The sequence below is a fragment of the Pelecanus crispus genome, chromosome 20 (genome assembly GCF_030463565.1).
Source record: "Pelecanus crispus isolate bPelCri1 chromosome 20, bPelCri1.pri, whole genome shotgun sequence".
NCBI lineage: Eukaryota > Metazoa > Chordata > Aves > Pelecaniformes > Pelecanidae > Pelecanus > Pelecanus crispus.
In genome coordinates, this window is record NC_134662.1 from 1575127 (window position 1) to 1590642 (window position 15516).

At 69.2% G+C, this 15516-nt stretch overlaps 1 protein-coding gene across 1 annotated transcript in view; it reads right to left on the minus strand.

The window, feature by feature from the left end:
- Nucleotides 1-245: 245 nt before the first annotated feature.
- Nucleotides 246-15516, minus strand: part of NFIC (nuclear factor I C) — a 39609-nt gene continuing 24338 nt past the window's right edge. The window contains 10 exon segments of the mRNA XM_075723835.1: nucleotides 246-363; nucleotides 2257-2342; nucleotides 4014-4173; nucleotides 5704-5888; nucleotides 6008-6136; nucleotides 8329-8401; nucleotides 8403-8454; nucleotides 8621-8744; nucleotides 8896-8970; nucleotides 9489-9560. Of these exon segments, the coding sequence (XP_075579950.1) occupies nucleotides 346-363; nucleotides 2257-2342; nucleotides 4014-4173; nucleotides 5704-5888; nucleotides 6008-6136; nucleotides 8329-8401; nucleotides 8403-8454; nucleotides 8621-8744; nucleotides 8896-8970; nucleotides 9489-9560 (974 nt within the window). The 3' untranslated portion in view covers nucleotides 246-345.

Here is a 15516-nt window from a genome sequence, read left to right on the forward strand (position 1 = left end):
CCGACGGGGCAAATAATAGTGTTTTTTTTTTTCTTTTTTTTTCCTGTTTCTTTGTTTTCTGGAGCATCGCTGCTGTGGGGGGGAAGGTCCTCCTGGGATGGGTTGTTGTTTTGTTTGTTTGGTTTTTTTTTTTCCTTTTTAAAAAAGTTTGACCCTTTTCCTTCTTCTTGTCCCTCGCTCTTTCCTTCGGGTGTGGGTTTTGCTTGTCGTCGTCATCGTCGTCGTCGTGAGTCCACGCTCTCCGTCGTCACCGCAAGGCTGGGCCTGGTGCTCGGGGACGGGGATGTTCCTCTGGGGGTGCCTAAAGCAGAGGAGAAGGGAGGCGAAGGGGCGGCACGGCGGCGGTTATCCCAGGTACCAGGACTGCCGGGAGAGAAGAGAGAGGCTGGCGTTAGTGCTCTGCGCCGCGGAGCCGCTCCGTCCCCTCGGCGTCCCCCCCCCCCCCCCGAGACAGCTGTCCCCACGCTGCCACCCTGCTTGGCTGGCCTTGCTGCCCCGCACGGGCTGGCGTCCCCACTCCTGCACCGAGTTTGTCAGTCCTCTGCGGCGGGGCCACCCGTGCCCCCCTTGGTGGCCGGCCCCTCTGCACCTCCATGGCGAAAGCGACGCTCCCCAGGGAACAGCCCCGCTTGGGCACGGAGAGGGGGGCGGCAGGGCTGGGGACCCCGCAGCGTGGCCCCCTGCCACCCTCCCATTGTCTCCCCCACCCCAGCCCCAAGTTCAAGTTCGTCCCTGATTACCTCATGTCTGGTTTCTGTTGGCAACGAGACAACTCGGGGCCGCCGCTTCCCTTAACCCTTCCTGGCCCCACCACACATGACCTGAGAGCAGCAGGTCTCAGCTACCCCAACCAGGAACGCGGGACACCGCTTCGTCTCCCCGTGCCTCAGTTTCCCCACGCAGAGCATCCTCGAGCCCTGGGGAGGCTCCTGGAGCGTGACCGGACACACATGCACGGGGGGCGTGCAGGGACCCCAGCACCCTGCTCCCCCGCGGCTCTCCTGGTGCTGCCCCACGTCTCCTCTTCGGGGACCCAAAGGCCTCGGGGTGCCCACCCCACGGCGCCCTGCCCGCCTCTGGGATTGGGAAACCGAGGCAGGGTGGGGGGCTGTGGTCAGAGTCCGGCCCCCATTGTTTGCCCCTTGCTACGGCACAGCACCCTTGGGCGTCCCAGCTCACTGTCCCCAAGCGTTTGCACCCTGGCGCAGCACAGCACCCTGGGGTGCCCTACGGCACAGCTCGTGGTCCCTGAGTGCCTGCACCCTGGCACAGCACAGCACCTCCGGGTGCCCCACGGCACGGCTCGACACCCGCGTCCTCGCCCCCAGCAGGTGCAGCACCCCGGGGTGCCCCCGGGACGGCGCCATCCACACACCCGTCCCGCTGCCCTGGCACTGGCCTCGCGCGCCGGGCAGGGCTGCCGCCTCCCGAAGCCGCCCCTGCTGGGACTGCTGAGGCCGGCCAGCTCGTATCACAAGTGAGGCAAGGTGCTGGCACCCCTGCCCTGGCCCCGCGGCACTGCCCACGGTGCTGGCGCCAGCTCACGAACTACCGGTTAAAAAATACCCAGGACTAATGAAAAGCCCCCGGAAAGGCGCACGCCACATCCCGCTGCAGCTGGAGCGGCCGGCGGGCGCAGTCGGCAAGAGCAGGGTGCCCGTGCCCACCTGGAGAGGGGGCACACGGACTCGGTGCCCCTCATTTGGGGATGCTTTGGGCTCCTGGGCAGCCCGGCTGTGTCGTGGTGCCAAGTGGGGCACAGCCGGAGCCTGGCGAGAGGAGGGCAAGGTGCCAGGCGTGGGCACGGCAGCGACCTCCCTCTGCCCTGGGGGACCCTTCGCGGCACCAAGCCACCAGCAGCGCCCGAGGCCCCGGCACCGGGTGGCGATGCCCACGGTGGGGATGCCGTGGCGGCAATGCCTGCAGCAGCGATGCCAAGGCAGCAATGCCCGCAGCGGCAATACCCACAGTGGCAAGGCCAGGGCAGCGATGCCACGGTGCCGATGCCTGCGGTGGCTATGCCCGTGGCAGTGATGCCCATGGCAGCGGTGCCGCAGCGGCAATGCCCATTGCGGCAATACCACGGCAGCAATGCCATGGTGGGGACGCCCACGTCAGCAACGCCACGGCAGCGACACCCACGACGGCGATGCCTGCGACGGCCATGCCCACGGCAGCGATGCCCACGGCGATGCCACGGCGGCGGTGCCCGGGGCGAGGGCAGGAGGGTCCCCCCAGCAGCATCCCCGCTCTCACCTGTGCCTGATAGATACTCCCAGGATCCCTTGGTCCTAATCCCACGAAGGAACGGTTCGCAGGGGGCGTGCCTGGTGCAGAGTAGGCTGGGGAACAAACGAGAGCTCGTTAACGGGGCTGCCGGTGGCACCGCCATCGTCCCCCCCGGGGCCAAGCCCGGCCCGCTCCCTGGTGCTGCCGGGATGGGTGTCCCGGGCACCCGGAGCTGGCGGCCGGGTGACGTCCTTGGCTGCGCCCCGGCAGCAAGGCGAGCGGAGGCCGGGGATGCTGCGCCCGGGGCCGTGCCACCCGTGCCTGTGCCGTGCTGGAGGGGCGGCTCTGGGGCGACGGCAGGCTGGGGGGCGAGACGCCCCCGGGGTGCGGGCGCAGACGGGTGCTCCCCTGCCGTGCCGGCGCTGCGGCCTCCCGAGCAGAGCTGCTGGGGGGCAAGCGCGACGGGAGCCACCAGCTCCGCTCGGCCACGTCCCCCCCAGCTTTCACCTCCACCCCCAGCTGGGGGTCCAGCAGTGGGACCCCCGGCCCCGCTGAGCTCCTGGGCTCAGCCCCGTCGGAGGCAGGGTGCTGCCGGGGGGGCACGGGGGGCTCAGAGCCAGCTGGCCTCTGCGCCCCTTGCCCTCGGGGACAACCAGTGTCCCCACGCGCATCCTTCCCCGAGCCCCGGGGGGGACTGGCACTGCCCGGTCCCTCCCCATGGCCGTGGCCCCGTCACTGGCCGGGCCACGCCATCCCGAGCTCTTCCCTCCAGATCGGCCAGGCTTTGATTCCTTCATGCCACATGACCTTGACACCCGCCGGCTGGCTTGCGGTACCCAGCAGCGGCCAGTCCCCCGGGGACGGTGCCCCCGGGCAGGGCTCAACCCTGAGGGGACGCGGCAGCCTCGCGGGGTACCGGGAGGTGTCCCACGCAGCGGGACAGGGACAGGAGCAACCCCCTCGCAGAGCGCGGCGATGGCACAGCGTCCCACCGCTGCGGCACGCGCCCCGATGCTAGCCAGGGGTGACACCAGCGTCTCCCCTCTGCGGCCCTGGGCCCAGTGCCCCAAAATCCTCCTGGCCGAGGCGCTAAAGCCCCCTGAGGTGGAGCAGAGGGGGATGAGCATGTCAACCACCGCTGCTACCGACGGCCCCCCAGGCGCCTCCCGCCAAGGGCTCCGGGCGGCTTGTACGCAGTCCTTGCACCCACGTTGCTTCACAGCCCCTGATCAGATCGGGGTCCCCAGCGCTGGGGACCCCCATGGCAGTGAGAGGACGGCAGCCCCGTGCAGCGCAGCCAGGCATGCTGCCCCCAGCCCCAGCGCCACCAGCCATGCTGGCTGGTCCCCGCGTCACCGGCAGCACCGCCGCCGCCAGCTCGTGGGGAAACTGAGGCACGGAGAGACGACAGTCTGCTCCGCAAGCCCTGCCCGTGCCAGGGGGGTTTGGGCAGGACACTGGCTTGGGGGAGCCCCATCGTGGCTCCGCTCCCGCTCCCCCGGCCATCTCAGAGGGACACGGGGCTCGGGCCGGTCCCTGGGACCGGCACGGGACCCCCCGGCTTGGGGGACGCAACAGCCGCCTGCCCAAACCCTGCCCGCTCCGACCTGCCTGAGACCCAGCAAACTCATTGCGTGCCGGCTGCCGCCCTCTCCCCGGCTGCGGGGAGGCCACCTCCACCAACATCCCCCCAGCAGCACCGAGACGGGGGGGACCTTGGGGGGGCTGCGAGAGGAGGGGGCCGGCCGGGCCGGGGAGAGGGGTGGGCGCCGCGGGGTGCTTACTGGGTGATGTCGGTGAGGTCGTCCCTCCCTCGGTAGTTGTCGTGGTGGATTTGGTGTCAGGAGAGACGGCCAAGCGGGGCATGCCGGGGGGAGGTGGCGGCGCCAGCATCTGCGTGGGCAGGTAGTGGCTGGGCACTTTCACTTGACCACTTCCATTTAACTGGGGACACAACACAGACAGAAAAACAAACAGCACAAGCCATTAGGAAGCACGCGCAGCACCGGCAAAGCTGGCCCGGTGAGCCCCCGGTGCCGCCCGGCATGGGTGCGGAGCATCCCTCACCGCTGACACGAGTTTGTTGGGTCTCAGAGCAGCCCTGAACGGTCGGCGCTGGCAAGAGCGAAATCACGGCGGTGCAGGGGGTTCGGGGTGGGCTGGGGGGGGGGGGCCGTGCCCCATGGCGGCGCATGCCAGAGCCGGGGCGCCGTGCCCCCCTCTCTGCGGCGGCGGGAGGCCTTTGAAGCTGCTTATCTGCGGGGAGGGGGCACCCCGCAGCGCTGGCTCGGCACCAGCCTTCAAAGGCTCCTGCACCAGCTCCCCACGCCCGACCCGGCGGGGGGCTGCTCCAAATCTGGCCTCCACCAGCCCGGCACTGAGCCGCTGCACCGGGGAAGAGGGGCTGTACCCCTCACCCTGGCATCAGGCCTTGCCGGCAGCAGGCGGGTGCTGAGCAGGTCTCAGAAGGGGCTCCCCTGAGACCCTCTGCATCTGGGGGGCAGAGTGGGGGTGCAGGGCACAGGAGCAGCAACGTGGCCACCCCCGGCCCCTGGCTTTGGGCACGAAGGGAGCCTGGCTGGGTGGGTGCATGGGGTGCTGGGTGCACCGGGTGATGGCTGTGCAGGGTGTTGCGTGCACTGGGTGCACTGTGTGCTGTGTGTGCAGGGTGCTGGGAGCACGGGTTGCGAGGTGGGGGTGCATGGGGTGCGGGGTGCATGGGGTGTTGGGTGCACGGGGTGCTGGGTGTGCAGGGTGCTGCGTGTGCAGGGTGCTGGGCACATGGAGCAATGGGTGCACTGTGTGCCGTGTGTGCAGGGTGCTGGGTGCACAGGGTGTTGGGTGCGTAGGGTGCGCAGGGTGCTGGGTGCGTGGGGTGCTGGGGCGAGGAAAGGCACGCAGCAGCATGATGTGGCCCTGCTACCCGCGCGGGGACGCTGGGGGACACGGCGCAGTGACGGGTCACCAGCCGGCCGCGTGGGCGGACGGGGCACGCAGAGCCCATCGCTCTCCCAGGCACGCTGGCTCTTCGGCGGCGGTCACAGATCCCCTGCCGGACACCCCGCTCCCACCAGACACCCCCAGCCCTGGCCGACGGCTCAGCCCCAGCACCCATCGCCCCGTCTCCCCTACACGGCGGCACCCCGTGCTGAGCCAGGGGACGGCACCTCCATCGCCAGAGAAATGAGGTGCCAACACCGACCAGGCGCAGCGGCGCTCCCGAACCGACGCAAGGCACCAGCCGGAGCCGCTCAGCCCCAGCTGCAGCGGTAGGAAGGCCCCACAGGGCTGGGCGCCGGTGCCCGGGTGCCACCGGAGCACCCCGACCCCCCGCATGCGGCGGCAGTGGTGGCGGTGACGGCGGTGGCGGCAGACGATCCAGGGGACGCTCCTCCGGCAGCCCGGCCGGCAGCAGTCCCCGGCGCCACACGGTGAGGTCGGTGATGGGATGCAGGGATGGGGCCGGATCCTTACCGGTCCGGGCTGCTGGTTGGACGGGTCACAGGCCAGCGAGACAAGATCTTTCAGCGGGTCCTGCGGGTTGAGATGAGGCGGATACCGAATGGCCGTGTGGGGGAAGTAGGTGGAGGCCGTCTGGGGGAGGATGGAGGTGGTGGGGAAATGCAGCGCAGACGACGGGTGCGGGCTTCGAGCGATACCTGCGGGCGAGAGCAGAAGGGGGGGACCCACCGGCGTCACTGCGAGCTAGCCGCTGCCCTGGCCCCCTGCCCGCTCGCCCGCTCGTTCCGTGCCTCGGTTTCCCTGCCAGGACACTCACCGCTGTGCACCGCGATGACGGGACGGTGGTGCTGCGTGAAGCTGCTCAGCCGGGGCGAGGAGTCCTGGGGCGACGGGCTGTTGAAGGGGGACTTGTCCATCTCCGTCTTCTTCACGGTGGGGGAGATGCCTGGGGAAAGCGGCGCGCACCGTCACACCCCTGCACCCACCACGGGACCCCAAAGGCCCGGCGCTGCTGCCAGCCCGGCACAGGGTTGGGGTGCTCGTTCCTGGGGCGACGGGGGGACAGGCTGGGCACGGGAAGGGTGCGTGGGCGTGAGTGTGCGCGCGTGCGTGCACACGTCTGTGCGTCTGCAGGAGGATGTGCACGCGTGCGGGCATCTCTAGGGGTGTACCACAGGTGTGCACACGCACAGACGTGCGTGCACCAGCATATGTGTGCACATGAGCGTGCACGCACCTGCGCACGTGCATGGACGTGCATGTGTCCACGTGCATGTGTGTGTACCAGCACAACTGTGTGCGCCTGTGTGAGCGTGTGTACATGCACACGTGTGTGCAAGCGTGTGTTCACGCACGGGCATCGGCCAGAGCGTGCGCGTGTGCCTGCGCACAACTGTGCACGCGAGCACGCGCGTGTGTGCGCGTGCCCACCCCGGGTGCAGAAGTGGCCGCCCCCGCGGCTGCCCCTGTGACCCTGCAGCCCCCACCGGGCACCCACCTCCCCGGCACCCCGGGGCTGGGGGCCGCATCCTGCCAGCACAGGGAGCTCCCGGGGAGGCAGAAGGGGGCCGGGCCGGGGCGGTGACCCCGCAGGGACCGTCAGCCCCGGCCCCCAGGACCCCCACGCAGCGCTGGACGCCCAGCTCCCCGAGGGCCACCCCAGGGCGCAGGGCCAAGCGGGAGGGGGTGGTGGGCACGTTAATCCCCTGCCACCATGGCTTTAGCTCTGGCCATTGGGCCCGGTAATGGGTTTAGCCCCTTCTCAGCGCGGGTTAGGAGGATTTCACAGAACATCCCGTACGGGATTGCCATAACCCCCCCGCCGCCACGGCTGAGCCCCCCCCCGGGTCCCCCTCGCCCCCTCCGCGGATCAGGGCACCAGCAGGGGACAGGGATGCCCCTGCACCGCTCCCTCCGGCCACGCACGCCCGCGTGCAACACTTCAGGGAGGGGGTTACGTCTCCCCGGGACCCTCCTGCCTCCCACCCGCCCCCCGCGGCACCAGCCCCATGGGGCTGGCGGTGGGGCAGGATGGGGCACGGCCTCCGGCACATATGGGGCAGCGTCCTGGGCCAGGACTTGCTTTCCCCAAGCCTCCTTCCAACAGGATCGGTGCCTCCAGCCCCCCAGCCGGGCACCCCAGGCCGTGGCAGGGCTGGGGGGCCGGGCCGGATCCTGCCCTGCCATTGGGGGCGCGGGGAGGCAGGATAAGAGCCAAGCGAAGGCACCCCGGGGCGTGGGAGCTGCCATGCCAGCCCCGCAGCATCGCTTTAATTAGCCCAGCCCCCCCCTTTTCTTAATGAACAGCTAATTGGGGCTGTCTAGACAGGAAAGGGAAAAAAACCGCCAAGCAAGAAAGCAAGCTGTCCGTAGCGCCAGTGGCCGCCGTGGGGCTGGGAGAGGCTGGCGTGGGGCTGGGGCACTGGGCTGGCCCTATAGAGAGCACCTGTAGAGAGAGCCCGTGCCTAAACGGGTCCTGTAGCAACAGGGTGGCACCTATGGAGAGCCTGTGCCTACATCGGGGGGGCCTCCAGCAGCACCACGGCACCTATAGAGAGCCTGTGTTTAAAGGGGGCTGCTATAGCAACACCACGGCAACCACAGAGAGCCTGTGCCCAAGCAGGGGGGTCCTATAGCAACACCGTGGCACCTATAGAGAGCCGGTGCCTTGATCAGGCTCCATAGCAACACCACAGCCCTGCAGAGAAGCAAGTGCCTTGCCGGGGGGCCCTATAGCAACCCCAACAGCACCTATAGCCAGCTTGTGCTTTGGCCTGAGGGCCCTATAGCAACCCCACGGCACCTGTAGCCAGCTCGTGCTTTGGCCTGAGGGCCCTATAGCAACCCCACGGCACCTATAGCCAGCTCGTGCTTTGGCCTGAGGGCCCTATAGCAACCCCACGGCACCTATAGCCAGCTCGTGCTTTGGCCTGAGGGCCCTATAGCAACCCCACGGCACCTATAGCCAGCTCGTGCTTTGGCCTGAGGGCCCTATAGCAACCCCACGGCACGCACGGAGTGCCTGGGCTTTCACGGGGAGCTCCAACAGCGGTGCCTGTGGAGAACCGGTGCGCTGGCCGGGGGCCCTATAGCAGCAGGAAGGCACCCATAGGGAGGCCCCTATAGGGAGGCACCTACCCCCTTCCATGTCTTCTGTCCAGTTGCGGCTGCTGCTGGTGGGGGAGTTGGAGGAGGTGTAGTACTCGCCCCCCCGGGCTGGTGTCGATGTCGTCCTCCATGGACCCCGACTTGTGCCGTTTGCTCCTGGGGGGCAGGGAACGGATCAGTGCCAGCCCGGGGCAGGATCCGGCCTGCCCCCCGCCTGCCCCACGGCGAGATGGCCAGCAGCCCGTGGCCATGCTCGGGCTGGCCCCGGCATCGCCCCAGCATCGCCCCGGCATCGCCCCAGCATCGCCCCAGCAGCACCTACCCGCTGGAGGAGGTGCTGGGCAGCGTCCTCCTCATGCCGGTGCTGGAGGGGTTCAGGTCGTAGGCCAGGTGGCCCTGCAGCTCCCCCAGGGAGAAGTTTGGCCCCGTGCCCGTCACCACCGGTGCTGCGGGGAGAGAGGGGGATCAGGGGGGGCCTGGCGTTGCCCCCCGCCCGGCCGGGAGGGGAGCCCCAGCCCGCAGCTGGGACGGGGGAGCTGTCGGGGCACTGCTGTGCCCGGGCAGCCGGGGGAGCGGTGGCACCATGGTGGCACTCACTTCGGGACACCTGGATGAGCTCGGTGACGCTGAACACCCCCGAGGTGACGAAGCTTTCCTGGAAGTCTGTCGAATCTGTGCGCAAGAGAGGAGGGATTGCTGCCGGGGGTGGGCAGGACCACCCCTCCTGCCCCGCACTGTCTTGTGGCAATGCTCGAGGGCACCCCAACGTCCTCAAATCCCCCGCCACACCCCCCCAGCCGGCTTTGCTCCACTTCCCTCCCCCAGCGAGGGACCACCCTGACTGCTCCCCTCTGCCAAGGACACCCCAGGGCTGCTCTGTGCCTCAGTTTCCCTGCGGCTGAGAGCACCGGCAGGGCTGGGGGCTGCACCTCCACCATGGGACCCCCATGGCAGCTGCTGTCCCCAAGGACCACAGCCCCGGCGGGGCTCTGCTGGCCGAGGCTGAGGCCATGCCCAGCTCATTACAGGTGCCAGGCAGTGGCTGGCTGGGACTGGGGGGCACTGGAGCAGCTGGCAGTAGCCGCTGGCACGGAGGGCACGACCGCCTGTCGAGGGGCTGCCTCTGCCACCCTGGGGACGGGCTCAGGTGTCCCCTGACCCCCTGCCTGAGCCCTGCCTGCCCCACTCACCCAGCGTGATGGGTTTGCTGTCCTCCTGGTCCGAGCCAATGCCTGTCCGGGGGCTGCTGCTCTGCTCTGCATCTGTAAGAGGAAAAAGCCACCGGGGTGAGCCACCCCTCGCCGGTACAAGCCGGGGATGCCTGCCAGCCAAGTGCCCCGGCAGCTGCCCTCGCCGCTCTGCGGGGGGCGGAAACTGAGGCACGGTCTGGCCCGCGGCTCCCGCAGCACAGCAGGACCGTGACGGAGCCTGCACAAACCCAGCCACCGCGCATCCCTCCCTGCATCCCCCCCGCCGGCGACAGGAACGGGGACACCCCCATGCTGGCATGCAGGATACGGGCACGGCTCCCCGCAGGAGGGAAATCCATGGCGCTCGAGCCGCCCCGAGGCAGGGTGACAGCCGCCTGGCCCCGCTCCTGCCTCGCTGCCTCCTCTCCTCCCTCCAGCTGCTGCCATGACCCATCCCTGCCCCATCACCGTGGCCGGGCATCGCCCTCGCCGCCCCGTGGCACCTCGTCCTGCCTCCCCCAAGCTCCCCGGAGGGCAGCAGGGCCCCGGGGCAGCACCCGCTCCGACCCCCGAAGCCCCCGCCATCCCCGCTCCATCTTAGCTAAAAATAACCCAGCTCAGACACTGAGCTCAGCGGCACCCGCACACCCCGGCGCAGGCCACGCGCCCCTCACCTGCCTGCTCCCAAAGCCCTTCCAAAACCTTTGCCACACATTTCCCTCCCTTCCTCGTCCTTCCTCCCGCTCCTCCATCCTCCTCCTCCCACCCCTTGGCTGTCGGCATTTCTCTTTTGCAGCTTTGGCTGATGCCGGGAAAGGGCCGCGACAATCCAAACACCACCATCAAAACAGAGCGGCCGCCGCTGCCAGCCCGCCTGCCGCGGCTTGGGGTTTTTTCCCTTTCTTTCCTTTTTTTCTCCCCCTTTTTCTCCCCCCCCCGCCCCGTGCTCCCCCCAGTCCCCCGTGCACGTGCGGCTCCTGGGGCGGTTGTTTTTGGCTGGCCAGGCCGAGCCATGAGGGCAGCGGGACCGCGCTGCCCCCCGCCCCGACACCCCCGGGCGCCGCCCGAGCCACCCCCCGGGCCGCTTGACGTCGATGCCGAACGCAGCCATTTTGTCTCCCTCCCCAGTTGCCAGCGTTCCTCCCCACCCTTTACCCGCACCGGCCTGGCAGCCCTTCCACGCCGGCGGCCCCGTGGCATCCCGCCCCAACGCCGCATCCCGCCGCCAGCCAGCCCCGTGCCTGCGCGCTTGCCCGCCTGCTTGCCCGCACACTTGGCTTCCTCCAGGCAGCCATTTTAAGGAGCAGAAATTCCCCCGGCGACGGGCGCAGGGTTTCCCCCCCACCCCGCCCCTTCTCTCCATTTTTCTTTTTTTTCCCTTTTTTCCCCCCATTTGGAAAGCCGCCGTGTGCCCAAGCACGCGGGAGCGGGTGGCGGGAGCGAGCGGGACGCAAGCGAGCCGGGGAAGGGGGCAAGCGGCAGCAGGGACCCCCCGTGCACCCGCGGGCACCGCGCGGCCGGACACGGCCCCTCCTCGCCTCTTAAAACAACAAATCTCGCAGCGGCTCTGGAAGTGGTTAGCGGTGGAGCCCGGCCAAGGCACCAGGCAGCGTCTCGCGGTTGCAGCCCCGAGGCCGGCCCGGCTCCCCGCGCCCCCCCCGCCGCTGCCTTGGGGCTCCCGGCCCCCCGCTCGCCCCTGGGACGGCACCCGGCCGCCCGCTCCCAGGGGTGCTCGGCTGCTCGGAAGCCCCCCGGGCTCTGCCCTCACCCGGCGGCCCCCGAGGTGCCCCGCACGGCCCTCGGCTCGGCCCACGGGACCTCCCGCAATTGCTCGCCCCGAGATACCCTGCACCGACCCTGCTCCCCCCGAGATGCCCCGCACGGACCTCAGCTCACCCCAGGATACCCCACATGGCCCCAGGATACCCCAAATGGCCCCTGCTCGCCCCGAGATGCCCCACACGGACCCCACACGGACCTCAGCTCACCCCAGGATACCCCACATGGCCCCAGGATACCCCAAATGGCCCCTGCTCGCCCCGAGATGCCCCACACGGACCCCACACGGACCTCAGCTCACCCCAGGATACCCCACATGGCCCCAGGATACCCCAAATGGCCCCTGCTCGCCCCGAGATGCCCCACACGGACCCCACACGGACCTCAGCTCACCCCAGGATACCCCACATGGCCCCAGGATACCCCAAATGGCCCCTGCTCGCCCCGAGATGCCCCACACGGACCCCACACGGACCTCAGCTCACCCCAGGATACCCCACATGGCCCCAGGATACCCCACATGGCCCCTGCTCGCCCCAAGATGCCCCACACGAATCCCACACGGACCTCGGCTCACCCCCAGATGCTCCATGCGGACTTTCGCTCGCCCAGGACTCCTGGCACAGCTCCCCACAAAGCCGCTCCAGCCTGGCCCCTGTTCCCCCCAGGGCACCCGGCAGGGCCACTCGCTCACCCTGTGCACCCCCCGCCCCCCTGGGTGCCCCCCGTGTCCCTGTGCCTCCCCCCCCCCGGGCCAGCATCACCCTGATCCAGCACCGCCGACGCCACCCCACGCACCCCTGTTCCCGGGGGGCACACCGGGGGCCTCCCCCCAACCCGAGCACCCCAGTCCCAGCCACGGCACCCCAAGGAGCATCGGAAACGTTCCCGAGCTCCAAGGTTTGGCAGCAGGACTGTCCCCTCCCGGCACCCTCGTGTCCCCGCTGATGGAGGCATGTGGGTGCAAGGATGGGGGCCGTGGGCTCGGTACCCCCCCAGCTGCTGGCGATCATTGCGGCTGGGCCGGGCGAGCTCGTCAGCAGATTTCTGGCCGCCTCCTCCGGCGCGGCGCGGCCGGGCCAAACTCTGCTCTCACCGCCATGTGACGGCTGCCTGCGGCTGGCCGGCGCGCGCTAAAATGGCGAAGGGATCGCTGGGCTCTCGCTGCGGCCTCGCTCCCCCCAAGGGACGTTTTGGGGGGGACCAAATCCAGCACCCAACAAGTGGCTCGGCAGCACCGAGAAGGCGAAAGAAGCCTGGGGAGCCCCCCACGCCCCCCGGCCTCGCTGATGGGGGAGATCCCGCACCCTCCGCACCCCCTGGGGCCGGGATGGGGGATGGAGGCGGGGGGGTCCCTGCTGCCACATTGCGGGGAGCCCAGGGGGGAGGGGTTCAGTGCCAGGGTCCCCCCCAGTGTGGAGGGGGAGAGCGCTCAGTGCCCAAACAGGTTGATCCAATCGCTTTTAAAAATAGCAAAGTGTGTGCCCGGGGGGAGCAAGGGCTGCCCGGGCTCCCGGCCGCGCTGGCAGCCTGGACTGATGCCACCCATTGAATTATGGATCCCCGGCACCCCGGCCCCGCTGGCTGGCAGAGTGCCGCCGGCCCCACGGCGACTCCCTGCCCACCACCTCGGCGCGTGGGAACGACCCCGGGGGAGCAGGGCCAGCCCGGGGGGGGGGGTGTCCCTGCAGGCCAGGTGCCCCCCCGGGGCTGGCACAGCTGCGGGAGAGCCCTGGCTCTGTGCCTGAGCACTGATGGTAACAGGGCACGGCGTTACCGGCAGCGGCGCGGGGCGCAGGCGCAGAGGCTGGAGGATGCTTGGGGCCGGTGGAGCTGCTGGCGCTGGTATGGGCGGCCCACGCCCCCCCGGCGAGGGCAGCAGCTTCCGTCCTCCCCCCCCAGCTCTGCTAGTGACAGGGCAGGAGATGGGAGAGGGCTCAGCGCCGCTACCTGCAGGCTCTGCCCCGTGCCTCAGTTTCCCCTGGGGCCGGCTTGGGGCTATGTCCCCTAGGGAATTGTCCCCATGCCTCTCCCTCAGTGGCGGCGCAGCCCCGGCACTTACCCACGAGCAACCCATGGCTCCCCCAGTGCCTCTGGCCGGCCCTCCCCCCCAGCGTGCATCATTAGGGCCCAGAGTGAACAGCCTGGTCAGGATGGGGGACACCTGGAGACCTGAGGGAGCCTGAGCGCTGTGGGGCAGCGGCCCCACTGCAAGGGCTAGGGGTGGGCGAGGCTGGGGGGGTGGTGATTTGGGGGCCCCTCCCTGCCAGACCCCCCACACCCCCACCCCACAGTGGCCCCACTGGTCTGAGCGGCGCTGCCCGTCCCGCTGCCGGGCGGGCTGGGGTGGCCCTTACGTAAAACCCGGAACAGACCCGCTTGTGTAACCTCCTTTATATAATACCCCGAGAAACGCCGTGTGTGCCGGGTAAATCCCGGCTCAGCCGGGCCGGCTGGTGCGCCGGGGGCACTGGACCCCTCCGCCATGCCCTTTATAACGCCCTGCTCCCCCTCCACCCCCCCCCGCCATGCCCAGAGGCCTGCGGTGTCACGAGGGGGTGAGATGAGTTCGCCGGGTCTCAGCCTGCCCTCTGCCAGCCCGCAACTGCTGCGGGGGCAGCAGCTTCTCCTCCCCCAGCCGAGCAAAAACCCCAGGGAGGTCCTGGCTGGAGGCATCCCCCGAGGTGGGGGGGGGACGGACGCGCCCCGCTGCCACGTTCGCCGGCTGCAGCCAGCTGGCCCGGGCGGGAGGCTGGGGAGGCGCGAGCACGTTGGCCGGCGCCTGCGAGCGAGCGGGTTTGTCCTCGGCCGACCCCGGCCGGCACGGGGAGATGGCAGCGGCTGGGGGGAACCCCCCCAGGCAGGCGGCGCGGCCGCCCCCTCGCTCGGCCCTGCCAGGCCTGGGCCGCATCCAGGGCTGCCGGCACCCGCAGAGGCGAGCGGGGACAGATGGCAGCGGACAAAGGGACGGAAGAGAGTGGGATGGACAAAGGGACGGCTGAGCCCCCCGCCCCCCCTGGACCCCTCCTGCGGGATGCTGGCACCCAGCCCCCACGCCCCGGGCTGGGGGGCACCTGGGGGTGCAGCTGCTGGGAGGGGATGGAAGAGAGGAGAGAGGGACAGGAGAGAGAAAGGAGAGAAAGGGAGGGAGGGAGGAAGAAAAACCAAAACGGAAGGAAGAAATGAAAGTGCAGAGAAAGGGAAAGGGAGTGGAGAGAAAGGGAAAGGGAGAGAAGAGAAAAAGAAAGAGAAAAAGAAAGAGAAAGAAAAAGAAAAAGAAAAAGAAAGATAAAAAGAAAGAAAAAGAAAAAGAAAAAGAAAAAGAAAAAGAAAAAGAAAAAGAAAAAGAAAAAGAAAAAGAAAAAGAAAAAGAAAAAGAAAAAGAAAAAGAAAAAGAAAGAGAAAAAGAAAGAGAAAAAGAAAGAGAAAAAGAAAAAAGGAAAAGAGAAAGAACAAAATAAAATAAAAGTAAGGAAAGAGGGAGAGAGCTCACAGGGAAGAGGGAGGGAGGGAAGGGAAAACGGAATGCAGAGGAAGACAGGAGGGCGGAAGGGCAGGAGGAAGGAGACGGGAGACGGGGGGACCCCCCAGCTCTGCAGGTGCAGCCAGAGGGTCCCAGGCCCGGCCCCCGTCTGCCCTGCTGGACCCACTAACCCTGCCCGCCCTGCCCAGGGGCCCGGCCCTGGGCACCTCACTGCCCCACCGACCCCAGCCCCACGGCACGGCACAGCACAGCCCCACGGCACGGCACAGCCCCACGGCACGGCGTGGTCCTACAGCATTACACGGCCCCACGGCACAGAGCCAGCCGCGGCTGTGGCACAGCCAGCCCCCCCGCAATGTCCCACGGGCCCGCCCCACGGCCCCCTCGCCCCCCGCCTCACCCCCACGCTGACCGCAGACATCGCTCCCACTGCACCGGGGGAATCTCCCGCCCCGGGGCCCAGGCCTGAGGCCGCACAGGCTGGGGCCGGCAGGCTCAGGCTCCCCCCAGGGCTGGCCGAGACCCCAGCGCGGGGGCCGGCACAGCGGGGGACCCCAGGCCCCAGCTGTCAGTGCCAGCCTGGCTCGGGGGTGCAGCGGCACAGCGGGGGGGTGGCGGCGTCTGTTCCCCCCTTCCGTGCCCGCGGCCGCCGGCGGGAGGGAGCGCCGTGGGCATCTGCCGCCCCAGCTGTCCCTCGCCAGCGCGGCACGGAGCCGGGCGCCCGGCCAGGATGGCAACTGCGACCCCGGGGAGGGCACGGCGCTT